At 43.4% G+C, this 18,486-nt stretch overlaps 1 protein-coding gene and 1 non-coding gene across 3 annotated transcripts; one reads left to right on the top strand and one right to left on the bottom strand.

The window, feature by feature from the left end:
* The first annotated feature begins 1,650 nt into the window (after positions 1–1,650).
* LOC134148845 (U6atac minor spliceosomal RNA) lies at positions 1,651–1,778 on the top strand. Its single transcript, XR_009960286.1, has one exon. It is a non-coding gene; the product is annotated as a U6atac minor spliceosomal RNA (small nuclear RNA).
* Positions 1,779–4,253: 2,475 nt separating this feature from the next.
* On the bottom strand, positions 4,254–17,974 carry WDR5 (WD repeat domain 5). 2 transcript variants are annotated; one of them, XM_062590755.1, is made up of 14 exons: positions 17,895–17,974; positions 16,048–16,239; positions 15,102–15,210; positions 13,611–13,684; positions 12,594–12,683; positions 11,827–11,916; positions 11,366–11,449; positions 10,193–10,248; positions 9,996–10,042; positions 9,166–9,241; positions 7,806–7,839; positions 7,268–7,342; positions 6,414–6,501; positions 4,254–5,329 (listed from the first exon to the last, which is right to left on the bottom strand). In XM_062590755.1, the coding sequence occupies exons 2-14, from the start codon at positions 16,126–16,128 to the stop codon at positions 5,229–5,231; spliced, it is 1,005 nt and encodes a 334-aa protein (XP_062446739.1). In that variant the 5' UTR covers positions 16,129–16,239; positions 17,895–17,974; the 3' UTR covers positions 4,254–5,228. The 2 variants fall into 2 exon arrangements, with proteins under 2 accessions (XP_062446739.1, XP_062446741.1); XM_062590757.1 differs by lacking the exon at positions 17,895–17,974 and adding an exon at positions 17,092–17,164.
* Positions 17,975–18,486: the final 512 nt, after the last annotated feature.

Genomic DNA, 18,486 nt, shown 5'->3' with positions numbered 1-18,486 from the left:
TAATCAGGGTCTGGAAGGGGGAGGCCTCTTGCAGACAAAGAATCGAAGCTGGGTTCTTGTCTGCTTTTCGTCTCAGCTCTGCTGAAGCGATGCAGCAGCTCCAAGCAGCTGCTCTGCATCCAGGTGTGTACAAACCTCTGGGCAACGCACCTGGCTCGGCAGCCTCGGCCGGGCTCCCGGCAAAGCCGGATCCTCCGAGAATGGCGTGCGGGCACCGGCTGGTCCCTCCCTTGCAGGGAAGCCAAGCCGGTCATCCCAAAAGAGCCGGGCAATCCAGGTGACAGCACGTGGCTTCCCAAATGTGGCAGGCAGATGTGCAAGGTGTGCTGTGGGAAAGAGCTGCGTACTGGGCAGAGCCAGGCTGCTCCGAGGGCTCCTGACGGAGGAGGGGGGCTCAGATTCTTGCTTTCATGTCTGCTCCAAGCCCAGCAAAACACTGGGAGCAGGCAGCAAGAAGCCAGGCTGCAATAAGCCCCCCACGGGAACACAGCCCCGGCTCTGAACGGAGGCCTGGCCCAGCCCAGCTCTTGGCACTGTTTTGAGCTGCTTCTGCTGCAGATTTGCCCAGACTTTGCTTTGTTTTTATTCCCTTGGAATGCAAAAGGCAAAGACCTTTCGAAGAGAAAAGGAAGAAAAAAAAATCCAACCTTCCTCTCTGAGCCTGCCACCACTTCCACATCTGGAATCAGTGTACATTTCTTTTAACTCATCATTAGCTCTGATGCAATTTACTTATCAGCCCAGACAGGGGGCAATAGGAATCAGTTGGGAAACAATATTCTTCCCCTGACTGAGAAAAATTTGATTAACAAATCCCCCAGTACACTCATGTTCTCACTTAAACCTTTGGGATACCCAGAAAGATGGATAAATCCTGCACAGATTAGACGGTTTTGCCTGTAAATCCTGCTTTAGAGTTCATCCCTAACAGGAGACATAACTTACCACATGGCACTAATTTCCCCTTTGCAGTCAAGCTGAATAGGGCAGGGTCAGCCGAGGGGCCACCTAAATGGCAATAACCCCTGCCGTGAGTCCCCCTTCCTACCAGCAGCAATGCTTGCATCTCCAAACTTTCTACCCCCAACCCCCCTCCCTCACCTTTCCAAAACCCCCAGACCCCTTTTCCCACCAGCCAGGCCCAGGGAGCAGCAAACTGGCAAAGCCCTGCGGGCGGCGCCGCAGTCTGTCCCGAGGTGGGACTCGAACCTGTGATATTGAGAACTAACACTCCCCCCCGCCCACGGCCCCTCGTGGCCGCCATTGTTAGCGAGGCGGAAGCGGGGCAGCAGCGCCCCCTCCGTGCCACGTTGACGTGCCAGGTAAGCGTGCCCGCTGATTGGGGGCGCGCCGATTCGTCGGAGGAGGTGTGCGCGGAAGGGCGGGGGCGAAGCGGCTGCGGCGGCGCGCTCTGATTGGCTGTGGCAGATGAATATATTAACGATGCGTCGCAAAGCGCCTTTCTGGCTCGATTTTTTGGAGTTTTCTGGCCGTAAATAGCCACAAAAGCATTAGGAAAAATCGAGCAGGAGCGGAATTAAACAGTAGTAGAAAGCTGACTTGGAGAAGAACGGCGCTTATTTACTCTCCCTATCCTAAAAACTGGAATTCTTCAGAGCTTTAAAGTGCTGTGGCTGCAAGGTCCTTTGCGTGTTGTATGAAAGGAGAGAAGGTTAGCACTCCCCTTGATAAGGATGGAAGAGGTCCTAGTGGCCTATACAACACGCATACGGTTAAGGCACTGCCACCTACTTCGTGGCATCTAACCATGTTTTTTCTGATCTCTTTTTTTCGGGGTAGGGGACAGAACAGTGACGCTCTTACCTACTTATTCTTACCCACGGGAGCTCCTTTTCCCCCCCACAGACTCTCCTTTTTCACCCCAGCACACCAAGCTCCCAAAACACACCCCGCAGGTGGAGAGAGGCCTGCCTGTCTTCCATTAGGGACAAGCAGCATGTTTTAGCATTATGCAGGCTTCCTCTGTGGCACCGGCAGCTGGTGCCTGCCATTCCAGGCACTTCCAAAACTATGAGAAAATGCTTGTTTTAGTTTCACATTTAACTGTAGTGGGCCAGGCTGGGAAGAGGGGGCAGGGATGGAACACCTCAAAATTATGGCCATAACAAGCAGCTCTGCATAGCCCACTCCTGGGTCCAAGCAAGCCAGCAGGTTGTCTGTCACAGCACGACAGTTTGATGCAGTCTTTTTTTTTTTTTTTTTTTTTTTTTTTTTTGATGAAAGGAATGAATATGACTTTGCTGCTCCCATGCTAACCTTGTCATGCCTGCCTGGGTGCAAGGGACAGCACAGTACAAGAAAACATGTTGGGGGGAACTTTTAAGATGAATTCAAAGGGATCATGCCTCCACACAGCTAGCAAAACACAGCATCCCCAATATTTAAACCCTACTCGCATTTCTAGTGTTTCTTTTAGAAAAAAGCGGTGTGCGCTGTTTCAGGGTTCCCATGAAGCTGAACTACCAGTTTCCCAATGTCTAACCAGGGACTCCAAATTGGCGGCCACCAACAGTTTAACAGATGGGCCCTCCCCACAAGCAGACCGGCCGCGTGAGACTCACCTCTTCGACACTGCTGCGAGATAAGAATGAGAGCCAGGCCCTTGTCACTCACACCGCACTGCTCTGCCTCCAGCTTTCTTTTTTTTCCCCCCTCCGGGAATTGGAATTGCTGTAGAGTTGGCTGAACTCTGCCTCAACAACTGTAATGCATAGAGGAGGAAGAAAATACTTTTTACTGCTTTCCTGGGTTAGTGGTTTCTGTGAGGAGCACAGCACCGTGCAAGGGGAAGCTACTTTCACTAAAGAGTCTGGAGGTTCATATAGCACATTCCCTTTGCAGGTTTCAACATCTCCAACCGCTAACAACCTGCGCTTAACACGGGCAAAGGGTACAGCTCTCCTATCTCACAGGGGCGCACAAGCCCAGCCACTCTTAACAGCCTTGCTCCCAGTACAAGCATCAACTGCACCACACACTTTAAGTGATTAGATAATTCTGACCACCATTGCCATGCCAGGCACTTCCAGGCAGCAAGGTAAAGTAGAGTTATAACTAAGTACAGCTCATTAATTTAGGTTCCAGCACGATTAGTCCCAGGTAGAGTAATAAGGACTTAAACCTTCCCCAGGAAGGGGAAGCAGCTCTTCTACTTCAAGACTGTTCAGTTTGGGGAGAGCGGAGTGCGGTGTCAGCAGCGGAAAGCTGAAGGCACCAGGACCACTGCTCAGGGGCTATTCCCAGCTGGGAGGACCACCCGCCTTCACCACAGCTCTTCTGCTCAGCGGTGCAGGGCCGGGAGAGCCACAGCACAGCCGGGGCCAGCAAAGCAGTTACACGGGAAGCAGCTCCGGCCCTGTACTACAAAGCATTATTGAATCTACATGGAAGTGCTTTGCTTTTGCACAATCAACTTCTCTACATTTGTAAGGAAGCACAACTACAGCCTGTGACTTAGAAGTTTCACCGGACTGCGTGAGAGACCCTGAAAACCTTCATGAAGTTATTTTAAAATAAGTCTGGTAATTTGAGCAGTGAGGCTCACTAGAGCTGGAGACAGTGGCCTTTCCTGGGGGCAATGAAAAAACCTCAAAGGGCAGTGATATTATTAATAGTCAGTTTAGCATCAGGTCAATGTGAACTCTACTTTTTTATTAAAGAAACAAAAACCTATAGCTCATGGCATACTATTAATGTGCAGCTGTCCTCTTCTCTTCTCTAAAGTGAAAAGCAAGGAAGTCCCTGAGCAGCTATTAGAGAGGTTTATACTACAATGAGTTTTCAGGTACTAGCAAAGGCCAAAGGATGACACCAAAACAAATTGCAAATACAATGTTGTATTTGCAAGAGCAAAATATCCCCTTATAGCAGAACTCTTTATGTGAAGTTTGTGCCCAAATACACTCCTGAACTGGTAAAAGCTAAATCCTAAACTATCATTTAGGCAGCCCTGCCCATTCTGTACGCAGAGACAGCAGCAGAATTCCTTTCCCCTTAGCTAAAGGTCTCTGTGAGGGTTTGTACTAATGTTGCCTCAGCTGAGGACACCTTCAGTTCAATCCTCTTACTTTCTTTAAAAAAGTTTTGACTGGAGCTTTGCTCTTCTTTTCCTTCTTCAGAACAGATCTAAGTGCCATTCTGTTTCTTCTCCTTTCTCCCTCCTTTTAAAGGTGTTTTAAAACAGGCTTCCTGGGACACAGACACTTCACATTAGTACACTCTTACCACAAGCATACACATAAAATCCCACCTTTTTATTATGGCATATGGTACTTGTTTGGTTGTGTAAATACCACATGAGTATGACAAAAGGGGAAAGAAATACCAATGTTGAAATAGATACAGAGTCATGCCATTATCAATACAGTTTCATACAATGGATTTTCAAGATACAAAAGTCTGGGTTTTTTCTTTTTACATTGAAATAACTTTACAGTGTTCTGTCAGCTTGCTTTTTATCCAGAGGAGAAAAAAAATTAAAATATGCTGAGAACAACTACAAGCAGGAATCATTTTAATGGTTAACAGAAGAACTGTAACTTTGCTCTAAAACAGCATCTATTAAACACACGTAACAAGAGGTAAGCAACTATACAGAAGGTAAGAGGAGATTTCACCACAGGAGTCAAGTCAAGGGCAGGAAGGGGAAAATGTGGAACTGCATGGTTTTATTTGGTCACAAAATTTGAGCTGAGTGTTTAAAATGAAGCACCCTTAAAGATGCAGCACTCCTATTTAAAACAATACAGAAACTTCCAACAGACTAGAACCTACATTCTGAAAAAAAAATTAGACCTTTTTAAAAAAATCCACATATCTCTAGGCTCATGACTTAACTTACTGTTACAAAGCAGACTGGCAGCTCTTCCTTAAGCAGTAACAGTGCCCAGAAGTAATGCCACCATAAAGTACAGTATCTTTGGGGTGTCCAATACAAGGCTGACACTTCTAACACGATGTCAGAATGATCCATTTGTCTGCCAAAAGATTAGGCAAGAGAAGGAGACACTGCATCTTTTTTTTTTCCACCACGCTGCCCGGTTCTAGCAAAGAGCTAAGACGTTTTCTTTGGGCCAAGATTAACAGAAACCACTTTTATCAAACATTCTTCAGGTTTCCTACCAAACTTGATTTTTATTCTCATGTGGTTTTTAATATTTTTTTAAAAACATTTTTTCCTGACAGTCTCTAAAGTGATACTGGAACATTTAACAGTCACTCTTCCACAGTTTAATTGTTTTGTCGTTTTCTAGTGCCGCTGATGCAATGATGTTTTCTGTTGGGTGACAAGCTGTTGAGATTACAACATCTAAGCAAAAAGAAAAGATACACAAATATTATTTACAGCAACAATATCTGGTTCATAGCAGGCATTTCTAAGTTCTTAAAATGGGAGTGTATTGCTGCTACATCTTAAAACAGCATAGCCAAGGTACCACATCCCTAAAGCAGAATTACAAACATATTCATAAATATTTGATGATTTTTGCTTCCCAAGGAGAGTAAACATTTACTACAAAAAAGCTGTAAGTAGGTTGCCCAAGTTGAGAGTAATAGTTGGAAAATGTTTGATAGATTACAAGGGAGAACTCTCTAGATATTAGTCCTTGCTTACTTGACAGGCAAAACTCTTGAAATATTACCTCAGATACAGCTAATAAAAAGTCAGTTCAATTTTTTCTTTCCTGGTAAGGTATTTCCAACAGCCTATTCAATGCTTACACAGCATTTAATCTTCAGAGTCTTGCCTTTGCCTAAAGAAAAAAAAATTACTGCAACTGTCCCAACTTATAGTCTAAATCACTGGACTTTGAAAGGAATAAGCATGCTTAATTTCACAGCATAATTCCTTCCAGTCACTACAGTGGGAGCGCTCTCTTCATGGGACTCAGACTGAACTACACATCCAGTTACATTTCAATAAATGCTCAACTCTGCCTTCAATACTAGGCATACTTAGGCACATTTACAAACAACAGACCATATTAGTCCTTATGAGATATAATCTTATCTCTACAGAAGTGACACGTTAAGATGGAATTTATCCTTCCAAGAGTTGAAGCTCTGGAAGGTACTAATAGACAATTCAAAGTCACTAGTATCATGAACTGCTTAAATATCTTCATCAATTCTGAACTCAAGGAAATCTCTTTTGTAAGGCGATGTCAAAGTTCTCAGTGAAAATAAACATTTGCAATGCCTTAAAAAAAAAAAAAAAAAAAAAAAAAAAAAACTTCACAAAAAGGGGAGAAATCCAAGGGTTCAGTTAAGCTTCTCCTAGTGAGGAATTCAAGGAGTCTGACAGTTGACATTAAACATCAATAAGCAATGCTAAGCCCTCATTAGAAGCTGACATGAGGGATACTCAATAAAAGCAAAAGCCTCTTTCACACCTGTGTGCCCTTGTAATTTCTGTACAATCTCTTTTGTCTGAAGGTTCCAAATATAAACCAGGTTGTCTTCTGACCCGGACACAATCCACTGGAAGAGGAGAGAAAGAAAAAGTTGTTTTAATCTTTCTTGTCTGTTGTATCTAAGTGCTATTTTCAGCAAATGTTTCATTGTTTTCATATTAACAGGAACTTCCAACATTATATGACTGATGTTTGATGTGGTTCATTCTCTCTCAGCCTCTACTCAGCCCATACAGGCAACACAAAGCTTTGTTCCACCCTGTGTATGCTGGAGAAGAAACATTAAAGGACACTTAGGAGCAAAACATGCTGAGGTGGTTCTAAATTAATCACCTTCTGCAGATTTGTTTTGCCATTTCAATCAAAACACACCAACTGAGCCTATCATCTGATGGTTGAATGCTGTATAACTACAGCTAAACAATACGTAAGCAGCTGCTCTCCACTCAGAACGCCCCTTTGCACTGCTGCAGCGCATGGAGCCTGGCAACAGGACAGCAGGTAAACTTAAAGACACCTCAGCAGAAGATAAATGAAGTTTCCCCAGCACAACCTTTTTTCTCTACCACAGTGGGAGAACCAGGACCCTTTAGAAGAGGCTTCCATCCCCAGTTTCTTCTACAAAATCCTACCATGCTAGTTCACACAGTAACCATGGCTTCTATTAAATTGAATACTATTCCTTTTCTTCCAACCCAAAATCAATTTTAGATGAAAGGATTGAGATGTCGATGAACCAAATTATAGGGAGAAACTTGCACCATCCTTATATTTCCTGTGGTAAAAGTAGTAAAAATCACTTATTACTAAAAGCAACTGAAATAAACACTAACCTTTCCACCAGTAACGGAGAAGTTTGCAAATATGCAGTACTTCTCATTTTTGTGTCCTGTGTATGTCTTCAGGCACTGAAAATGAAGAGCCACAAGGTATAAATATAGCTGGGAATTAGTTCTCTCACTGTCAAGGACAAACTCCCTTGGCAGAGCAGATAAACCGTATGTGTATGTTTCCCACCCTGCCAACTTATCTAGGGGATGCAGAGGGTATCTCTGCCCTAGAACACTAACAGTTATTTGAGGAAAGGAAGAAAAGCCTCAATTTGCCACTTTCCCACAGAGAAAGAGAGCAACAGCAATTTACTGTTCATAATATATTATTCATAAATACAGCTTTATTCAGTGTCTCAGAGCTATGCAAGTGCATAAACAATTTTTTTCAAAGGTATGTTTAGTCCTCTTCAATAAAGACACAGTAATACTTCTTTGTATGGTATTTATAAAACACAAAACAAGTTTAAAAAGCATATATGAAATCCAGATTCTGCAATAACCTTAGTTAAGGCTTATCGTGAAAGAGGATTGTTTTTACCTTTCCTTTGCTGTAGTCCCAAAGTTTAAGAGTGCTAGAAAACAGAAGAAAAATCTTTTAGTTCTTGGATTTTTTCCACCTGGCAATCTCCATATCAGAGTTCCTAAAGTCTACATGAGTCACTGTAGCCTAGTTCTGGCATACAGCTTTATTAACATCAGAAGTGTCAAGTTCTACTGGCAAACCATTCTTATTCTCCTCTACAGAAAAGGAGTGCATTTAATTATTCCCCCCACCTGCAAGTTTCTTTATGAAGAATGACCAGACACCTAGAGAAAGGATGGACAGAATGTCAAACAAAGTACAGCGTGAGAGGATGAAGTGGTTTGGCAGACATCCCCCAATTCCAATGCATTCAAAAGACTACAGATTTCATCACAAGCCTTCTTTCATAGGACGAGAAACTCAACCAGAATCAAGAGACAGCCCTGCAAACTGTCTCCTCTTCCTCCAGCTCTTTTAAAGTCAAATCCTACTGGAAGTAGATACAGACCAAAACACAAACACTGCTCTATTTTTCTTAAATTCAGTCCTGCATTGGGATGCTTCAGGAGACTAAACAATGGACTGAGACATTTTTAGCCAGTTCAAGTGAAAACCAGGGTACAGCAAGAGAATAAACAAGCCACTGACCACAATTTGGACATGGAGTCGCTTGTTTCAAGCAAGCACCACACTCTTTCACAAACTAAGCAAGCCTTGCAAGTGTCCAGACACAGACCATCTGGGCTGATACCTAGGCTGAGAGACTTTGCAAAATAGTCCCCTCTCTCTTCCCAAAGACGCCTAACCTGGGTTTTCTTTGCTTTTCATTGACCAGTTATCTTTTACATAAAGATGTTCACACAGCCAGGACCATCAGTGCCATGAACTAAGAAAAGAAGGTCTCTGGAAGTAACAGCATCACCGATGTTTGTGAATGGAGATGACAGACCAACTAACCCCTGCTCAGCAGCTGCACGGATATCCTCCAGGTGAATCATTCTCAACAGAATCAACCCACCTGCTCTGCTTTTATGCCTTAAACATAAAGCTGTTTATATATTGCAGCCTTTTATAGACTAGATTTTCAGTCCTTTGGTGTTACAAGAAAATCACATGATTAATGCAAAGAACTGCTGAGGTTCTGAAAGGTACACAAGAAGGAATGAATGGATGTTGTAGTTACTAAGCAGCACCAAAGCTTTAGAAAATATAAGCCCTGCCTATGCCATTAGCACAGCACAACACTTAGTGCACCTTACATGTTTGACAGTACATACGAACTTGTGTGGTGTCAATATTAAGACAGCTAAACAGTTTTATTTGATATTCATGAACATGTCAAAGCTTGTGGGTTTTTCTTTTTTTAAATACCTACTTGTCCAAAGTTGCAGCTAGTATGTATTTGCCATTTGGGGAGAATTTCACAAAAGACACAGGAGGGTTATCATCATCTACAGTGAAAATAAAAGTGGTATTAAACACTGATCTGATGTTGACTGTTTCAATGAAACAAAGTTTCAATTTTGTTGACCCTTGGTACTTCCAAGAATAAAAAAGATGATAGTTTTCAGCATTTGAAGAAAAGGATATTAAGCATTTTGCTCAAAAACATTTAGTTAGCCCTTTGTAACTGAGCTCTTCTTCCTTCCATCAGCATTTACCAAGAGTGTATCTGTACATTTTAAAAATCATTACATTAGAACACATACCACTGATTTACAATGCCATATAACTTGTCTATATAATGCTTCACAAGAATATTAAGGACTAGGGAACATACGCCCAGTAGGTGCTTTCCTTTTACTAGCTATGTTCACAAAACGTCTCATGCTAACACAAACTTGCAATAAAAACAGGTGGTCTTGCGCAGTCAAATGTTACTTGTTTCTACCTTATCTAGCAGCATAAGCAATTTTTTTTATTACACTTTAACTGCTGCACAGTAAGCATTACATAGCTGAACAGTAGAAAAATTTGCAAGACTCATTTATCCTGTAAGTATGCTACACAGCATTCCAAGCTTAAACAAGATTCTAGACATGCAAGATAATAGTTCCTCTTTTCGTAATAGATAACAGGACAACAGTCTACCAGCAGAACAGCAGGAAGACAGAAAAATTGAGCTTAAGGAAGCCAGATGCAGAATGCGCAAGTTAAAGCTAAACACCACAGAACATAGCACAGACAAGAAGTCTTCCTACTTACCAATCAATGTTTTCAAGCACTGGCCTGATGCTGTATCCCAGATTCGACTATTAAAAACACACATGAGACTCATTACTATTGGTTTTAAAGCCTTTGTTATAAATTCAATGTCACAAAGCTACATTTTTAAAGGAAAAAGTCTTTTCTAAAAATTCATCACGCTCGAACCTTGCGGCAGACAAGAAATAACCACTTACCAGAGTCCATCATAGCTACTTGACACTATCAGGGACCCATCACGATTAAAATGCACCTGTAATGTCACAGAAGGGGAAAAAAATAATTTTATGGATGTTTATAATGACTAAATCTTTGAGCCCCATTGAAGTATTTATCTCCCAACTCTGACATCGCAACTCATATGTATGGAAGTAGAAAGTCAACATGACATCCAAATGATAGCCACACGTTTAGATGAGTAACATTATCAAAACAAGACTCTCTCCTCAGTTTCCCAGCCTGACTATAAAAAGGCATGGAATTTAACTATTTTTTGTTGTTTATTCAAGCATCAGGAACTGCAATGTGCGTATTTCCTCAGAAGCTAATAAGAGCACCTTAGCACCAATGCATGAAGATACTCCGTTCAAAGTATTATCTGCTCTAATAACAGTAAACCAGGGATAGCATCTTTAATTTTAAGGGCACAGAATTTAACCTCATCCATAGCCACATACATGCTTTGAGTTTCTCCTTTCAACTACATGTCAAAATACTGCTATTTTAAAAGAGTAATTTCTCCTAATGTGCATTTTTAAGTGTGAAATATGTTCTAGACTAAGCAAAACAATCACATGTAACCATAGCCATAGCTTAATGTGCCTGAGGCTTAAAATTCTTTTAGTGTTTCCTTCATTTCAAAAATATTAAGAGCTGCACACCTTCTAGTTTTCTTCATTTGAACAGATACTGTTGTATTCCAAGTTACTTTTATCCACTAAATGAAAGAGATTTAAAATGGAGCATACTATACAATTACCCTACTCTGAATTTTAGTAATAGCATGAAACAACAAAAAGCAACAGATGTACAGCAGTTCCAGGCTACTCTGATCCTCAGCTAACCACTAGCCTGCACCCCAGCGTCAGACTGCTGGACTTGAGCGTGACTGGTACACTGCTATTCACAGCTCCCCATGTTAATACTCAAGATAGAAATGCATGCTGGCTTCCTTACAGTCAACACTACTCATTTCATTTTCATTGAGCAACATACTGGCAAACCAACCACAGCCCATCCACTACACTGTGTAAAGGCTTGTTAGTAAGAATCTGAGCATGACCGCACTCTTCTACAGAGGTGGAAGAGAAGCTCTGATTAAAAAAATAAATAAAAAAGTATAGTATGTTCATTTATCTGAAGGGACTTACAGCTGAAACGGGATCAGAATGAGCAGGCAACGTCTTGAGGCACTTTCCTGTTTTCACATCCCATATCCTCACGCTTTCGTCAAACTGAAGATTGAAGAAATGCACAAGATGATTTAATGATGCACCTATTTGTGGCATTTAAGTCTGATGCAAGACTAGATGCAGGGGCTATGTGGATTCCTCCATCCACATTGCAGCTGCACCAGAGACCTAGGACAGAAACAGTGTGCTGGGTAGCACAAACAGATGGAGAATATAGTTCCCTTAGCTCCTCCTCCCCACACAGGAAACTTGCACCTTCTGAGGACGAGTTAAAGGCTTGACTATGTTCACAAGCAGAGATAGCAGTGACATCACACAGTTCATTTGATTACATGTTATGCATGTGAGAGATGACAAGAGAATTGAGATATAAAGGGTGCACAGCACTTATTTTGCAGAAAGAAACAAAAATTACTTACTGATCCAGAAACGATGAGGTTTGACTGAGGGTTGAAGTTGCAGCAGAAAACATAGTTACTGTGCCCTTTCAATGTCTTTAAGCACTTACCCTGAAACAAGATTTAATAGAGTTAAATACACAGCATCCTTCCACAGCCAAACACGCATTCAGTTAAGCTGCATTACGGTTAATCACCATGCAGCAAATAAAGAAACCATCTCTAACCTCAGATTTAGATGGGCAGGGGATCAGTTACAGGAAAATAACAGGAAAGGAAAGAAAAAAAAAGAGAGAGAACATTTTTTTTTAACAACCTAGGACAAGTTTCAAACCCTTTGGGCAACTTGCAAGAATGAAGCAATTCAAAATACCTAAGCAAAATTAAACAAAGTTATCCTGTTGTTATTGAACCACCAAAGAGGAAGGTGGAGAGAAGTAATACAAGTGAACCATTGATAAGAAGTTACAAAAAGTTTCGTCTGAGAGCTTGCTTTCAGAAATGAAGCCAGGGGTTGTATTGCCACCATAAGGCTTAAGTGCTCTCAGAAGATAACCTGAATTCCCATGGCACACATAGCAATACTCGTCTCCAAAAAGCACACAGCATAACTCACTTATTGAACCAGGTACTCATCATTACCAGGAAAGAGCATAGCTACTAAACAATAGCCAGTGCTTAAAATTCTACCTTCTCCCACCACAGTACTTCAAATCACTCTCTCAGAATAACTTGATTTTAAGATGCCAAAACAGGGGAGAAGGTAGATAAACAGGTCCCGCACTTACCGAGCTTACATCCCATATTTTGAGAGTTTTATCATCGGAGGCAGAGACAAGAAGGTTGGAATCTGATGACCAAGCAACATCAGAGATACCCTAAAACAAAGGAAAAGAAACCACTCCTCAGCTCTGTTTCCTCACCAATGTAGGAAAATGGAAAACAAACTACATATTATACTCACATCTGAAGCTAGAAAAAAAATTCAGCATTAGGAGTCGGGAATTATTTGATTAGATTACCGACCCTTTCACACTTCTTCGGCTTAATCACACATACACACTCCAAAAACATCAGTGGCTTGTTCACATAGTTACTCTTTTATTGTGGCCACCAACACCCTTTCTTGGAATTCATAAACAGTACACTATATAAACTAATCTGAATAAGTAGTTTCTCTTCATGACAAACGGCTTGCTCTTTATGGTCCGAGTCTGTAAGGGCTGGTGATGAACCAGATTCCACTTGGGGGGGTTTGTGAAGCTTCATCTTTGCTTATGTAACTTCAGCATCTAAGAAACTCTGGAAAATGAAACTAAAAGGTTTGGGAGTTTGCGTTGTCTTTAGAACTTTGAAGAATGAGTAAGTGTTGTGTTTACATAGGCAAAGCCACAAGAAAAATTCAATCACCTTAAAAGGCAACTCATTCTGCTCAAGATACAAAAGAGAAACAAAACAGGACAGAGTATTACTATTTACCGGGATTCTCACTCAAGAATACATTGCCTAATGTATGATGTTGGTGTTCCTGAAAGGCAATGACTGAAGAAAATGGCTAGGCAGTATGCATGCAGGTACTTCCTTATCAGTCTGCACTTCTTTCTTATTTCCAGCCTGGTCTGCAATTAGCTCTGTAATTCCAGTCCCAGGTTATCACACAAGACTGTATAAACAAAAAAAGCTCAAAATTAAGAGTAAAGAACAAGCTTTCTGCAGAAGTCAAACTAATCATGAACAGAGATCTCTGGATGAAGAAAAAAGTAATAAATTTGTATTCAAACATATAGTAATCTCTTCATACTTACCAGTTTATGACCAGATATTGTTTTTTCAAACTTGCCATCATATGCTCCCCAAATTTTAATGAGTTTGTCAGCAGCTGGAAAAGAAAGTGCCAGTTAACAAACTAACAGCACTGACAGATACAGTTGTCTTCCTTAGAAAGAAAGAAATACATTAACTACTTCCCTGCGAATACTGGGTAGCTCTTCCTCCCCAAACAGATCTGTGTGCATAAGGCAATATGTAAATGGTAAAGAACAGTTTTGTGCATAGCAAACTGAGGCAGCTGAGATTACACAAACTGCCTGGAATGTAAAGAGTCTCCAGTTGTTTTAATTTCTCTGAAGACAGCTCGGGTTCCTACTTTTATTTTAGACCGCCATTGGTAAAAGTAATACCATTTCATGAAGAATGCTGAAACACCTTTTTTCCAAGAAAAACAAAAATTACACTACAACCTGAGTTGAACTAATGCCTACAAAACCCCAAACACTTTATCTATTATTGTGTTAACTTGCAAACGACAGAGAAAAATGGCTGATATTTGCCAGATGTAGATGTTGGAAACTTTTTTTAGGGGGTAAAGGAAGAACAGGAGGAGGAGGAAAGGAGAAGAGGCTTTCACAAGTATACTTGAACAAAAATGCTATTTATATATGGTACAGCAGCCTTATTAAGGCAAAGTGGTAAAGCCAAAGATCTAAGTCATTGCCAAGTCTGAGAGATGTTCTAATGGCCCTCACCATCACATTCAACAACTTCTTTTAACTGCCCTTTCCTTTCATATGGATTCTTTCTGGATCACTGATGGTCACAAATAGATTTTGAAAGGAAAGCTGTCAAGCAATGTTTACAACAGAAAAAATTACCAAAGTACCAAATACCAAAACAGAAGGAAGAGAACTTGGTCTACCACCTAAGAGAATAAGCAGAAAAACGCTACTGCAATAACCTTCTACACATTTCAGAAATCTTATCAAAGGCTCTAACTCACAGAACACTACAGGTATAGCAGACAGAAACAAGGGCCAGTGCTCCATACCACATTCTACAACCCACTCTAGTGGCACAAAGCTATCTTCAACAATTCATACTGCAGAACTGTCTTCAACAATTTCATTTAGTACTCTGCATTCATCTTTTCCCAGAGCTATGTTTTTGCCTGCAGGTCCTGCAAACAAAGTTTAATTTAAAAGCTTAAGTTAGATTTCTAGAGAGACAGAAAAGCACAAGGAGTTTCTTTTGCCCTGGAAGTGAATCTTTTGCCCATTGGCTCAGTAAAGGAAGTTGAACAGGTTAGGACTCTGACTTAGCAATCCACAGAAGACTTGAGGTTCAGAGTAACAGAATTTAAAAATTTGAGAAGTAGATTGACAGCTTTGACAGTCCTTTCAAGAAAAGCCATATAATCCTACATCTATCCTCCATCTGATTAAGGTTAATATTAAAGACAGACAGGTCTTTAGGGACCACATGTGCACATTTTGGACAAGTATTAAGAGAGTAATACTTACAAGAGCTGGCTAGCCACTCTCCGTTAGGACTGAATTTTACTGATGAGACTGCTTTTGTATGTCCTGCTAACGTGAACTTTAAAGCATAGTTGGGTTTTACTGGAGCAGGCTGTAAGAAAAGTATATATGAATGAGTTGTATAAATACCAAATTTAGTATCTCAATGACAAATTGTGTATTAGACCAGGTCACTATACAGCATTGGACTGCATGAATATTCACCATAATAGATTCTACTGTTTACATTTCCCCCCTTCTCTAAATTCAGAAGAAAACCTTGATGCCTACATGCACTACAAAAAAACCTTCATCTTTGGTATGAATTCATCCAAACCACTAATAAATAGGTGAGAGTAATCCAACAGTCCAATCAAAGAATCCTTGACAGATTAAAGTAACACTTAGTACTGATCTGCATAGTACTATTAAATGTTTGTAGCTTTTTAACTTACTGTGAATCAAATCACAGACCAACTCTTCTACATCTCCAAAATCCTAAACTGTCCCCCTTTTCACCATTTGCAAAGTTTTCATGGCTAAAGTGACAACTCCTTTCAACATCCACAGTCTTGAAAGAATCTGAACAACTGCTTCTCCACCTTGCAACTAAAATCGTAAATTAACCAAACCTCCAGTCACCTCTAGGCCTTTCAAGGTTACAAACACCATAAATTTCTAATGCTAAAAGTAACAAAAAGTATTTCTTTTGCATGAACTTCAAAAAACAAAAATATCCTAGCACAAAAGATGCCGTACTTCATTTGCTTTTCCCATGAAACCTTTAGCACATTTTCAGTTCTAGACAACAGCAGAAGTAGAAATCCTGAGAAGTTCTTAATTCATATAATTCAATTTCTTAAAAATCCCTAATTCTAGTTTGCCTTTTGAATATGCAGATAGTTTCCATGTGTATTTCCAAAGATATTGTTCAGAGGCCCACACACACCTTGCTCTGATTGGTTGAGGAGGAAGGAGTAGATTGTGTTTTGGTGGATTCTGCATCTGGCTTCTTTTCTTCTGTTGCCATGGTTCTGAAGCTGGCAAATGAGACTTATGGTGCTTGAAGGGGAGAATGAATGTGCTGCTTCAAAAGACAGCCCTTGCCACAGAGAGGAGAAATCGCACTGGAAATGAAAACCTGGAACAAAAACAAAATATCATTAGGTGTCAAAGGAAGATTGTGAGCAACTAGAAGAATAAGATTAGCATAACTGTGTGTCCCCAGAAACCAGTGTTAGAGAGAGAGAGAGAGAGAGAGAGAGAGAGAGAGAGAGAGAGAGAGAGAGAGAGAGAGAGAGAGAGAGAAGAAAAGGGGGAATAAAAAGCACTCTAGATCTTTTATCCAGAGAACTGAATCCTGCAAACAGATTTAAGAAAACATCATCCACACAGCAACATTTATTTCACGCCGTCAGATCTATTAATGTGCAAGATCAAGAACCCAATCCATGGCCTTTTACTACTTCTTGAAAAGCTTTTTTACACTGCCTCATTATAACTAGAAATCATTAGAAATAAAGAAGAATAGCTTTTAGGTGTGGCAGACTCTTTCCTACAATATTCCCCCCAGCATGCCCATAAGAAGTACTTTAACAGCATAGTCAATGCAATGGTTTGCACAGAAGGCAGAAGGACCAGTCCAAGGCCTTTTCTTCAGATGCATCAAGACACAAAATACAATTTTGTAATACAGACAAGAAAGGAACAGGCATATTTAAAGCTTAAAATCCTACTAGGTTCCTTTCATCTTGTAATTCAAACATTCTAGTCCCATGCTTCCCCTTAAACAGTCAGGGCATCAAATCATGCTCCTCTTTTCCCGAGTCTTTCACCTGACTAACAGCTAGCCTTGTATAAGTCTCAACAGACTTGCTTTTTGCAACAAAACCCGATGAAGTGCTGTGCCAGTATTCTGCAATCAGGGCTGATACTGCAGCGGGAACCATCTCCACTGCAGCTCAGCTAGATTTCAGCTTAGTAACAGAATCACCTCCAGCTCACGCTGTAAGGATTTGTCTCAAAGTATGTTTGCACTGTCCTGCTACCGCTGCCATTCTTTTATGCCAGTCACAGCAGATTTGGGAGCAACGACGTTTGCTCTTGCAGCAACTAGCGGCACGTTGAGGCTCTCGTCCCCGAGAGAGCGCGGAGCAAAGCGCTGCCACTCGCCCGCCCTGTTTTTGCGAGCACTCTGCGCAGCGCGGATAAACCGCTGCTAGAGACAGCAGGAAATTAAAACTTTTCCAACCCAGACGAGCTCCATTTCATCGGGAGCTGATCTGCCGACTCCAGCGAGCGCGCACACCCTGCCAAGGCTGCGCGGAGGGGGGGGGGGGGGGGGGGGGGCCAACGGCATCTCCCCGTGCACCCCGGCGCCCGCCGCCGCGGAGGCCACGTCAACCCCCCCCTCCCGCCCCGCCCCGCCCCGCGAGCCGCCGCCGGGCACGCGGCGCCGACACACCCACGGGCCGCCCGCGCCGCGGCCGCCGGCAAACGCCCGTCCCCGCCCGCGCCGGGGCCGCTCAAACTTTGGCGGCGGCGCCGCGAGCCGCGGAGGGGAGGGAAGGGGGGGGGGGGGGGGGCGCGGCGGTGCCTCGCCGCGGCCGCGCGCGCCGCTCCCGCCGCCCCCGCGAGGGGCGGGAAAGCCGGGGGGGGGGGGGGAGGGGGCGCCGCGCGCTGCCTGAGGGGAGGCGGCGGCGCCGCCGCGCGCGCGGGAGGGTGTGTGGTTGCGGGGTGGGGGGAAGAAGCCCCGCTCGGGCCTCCCGCCGCTGCCGCCGCCTCTCCGTGACTTACCGGGGGAGGGGGAAGGGGCGGGGGGACGGCGGCGCCGCCGCCTCCTCCGCGGCGGGGGGCAGCGCGGCCGCGGGAGGGGCGGGGGGGACGCGGCGGCAGCGGCAGCTCCGGAGCCGCCAGGCGGGGGAATGTGGGATGGCGCATGCGCGGTCCGGGCCAAAGGCTGCACAATGCCGCTCTCTCCCGGGAGCGCTACGGCAAGGCCGAAGAGTCAAAAAGCATCAACGGGGGGGGGCAGCGCCTTAAAGGGGCCGGCGCCTCCTTTGCTTCGCCCTTTCCCCCTTTCCCGCCCCTGCGCTCGCCTTTTTCTTCTCTAGGGTTGAACTGCAGAGGCTGCAGAGAGGGAAGGACGTGCCCTGCCCTCCCTCCGCCAAGGAAGAGGCCTGCAAGCTGCAGCTGCAGCACGGTGGCGGTCCTGTGGGGAGCCGGCTTCGAAGGGCGCTGGCGGCCGAGGCCTGCGCGGCGCGCAGGGGGCCCCGGCGGGGCGGCCGAAAACCGAGGGAGCCGCTGGGCTCCGCGGAGAAGGAAGGGATGGCGTGAGCAGCCCTGGCGGCCCACCCTCTGCTCGCCCAGGCCGAGGGGCCGTACGCCC

The sequence above is a fragment of the Rhea pennata genome, chromosome 18, assembly GCF_028389875.1.
Source record: "Rhea pennata isolate bPtePen1 chromosome 18, bPtePen1.pri, whole genome shotgun sequence".
NCBI lineage: Eukaryota > Metazoa > Chordata > Aves > Rheiformes > Rheidae > Rhea > Rhea pennata.
Note: the sequence above shows the minus strand (reverse complement) of the source record. Positions and strands in the feature narration are given on the sequence as shown.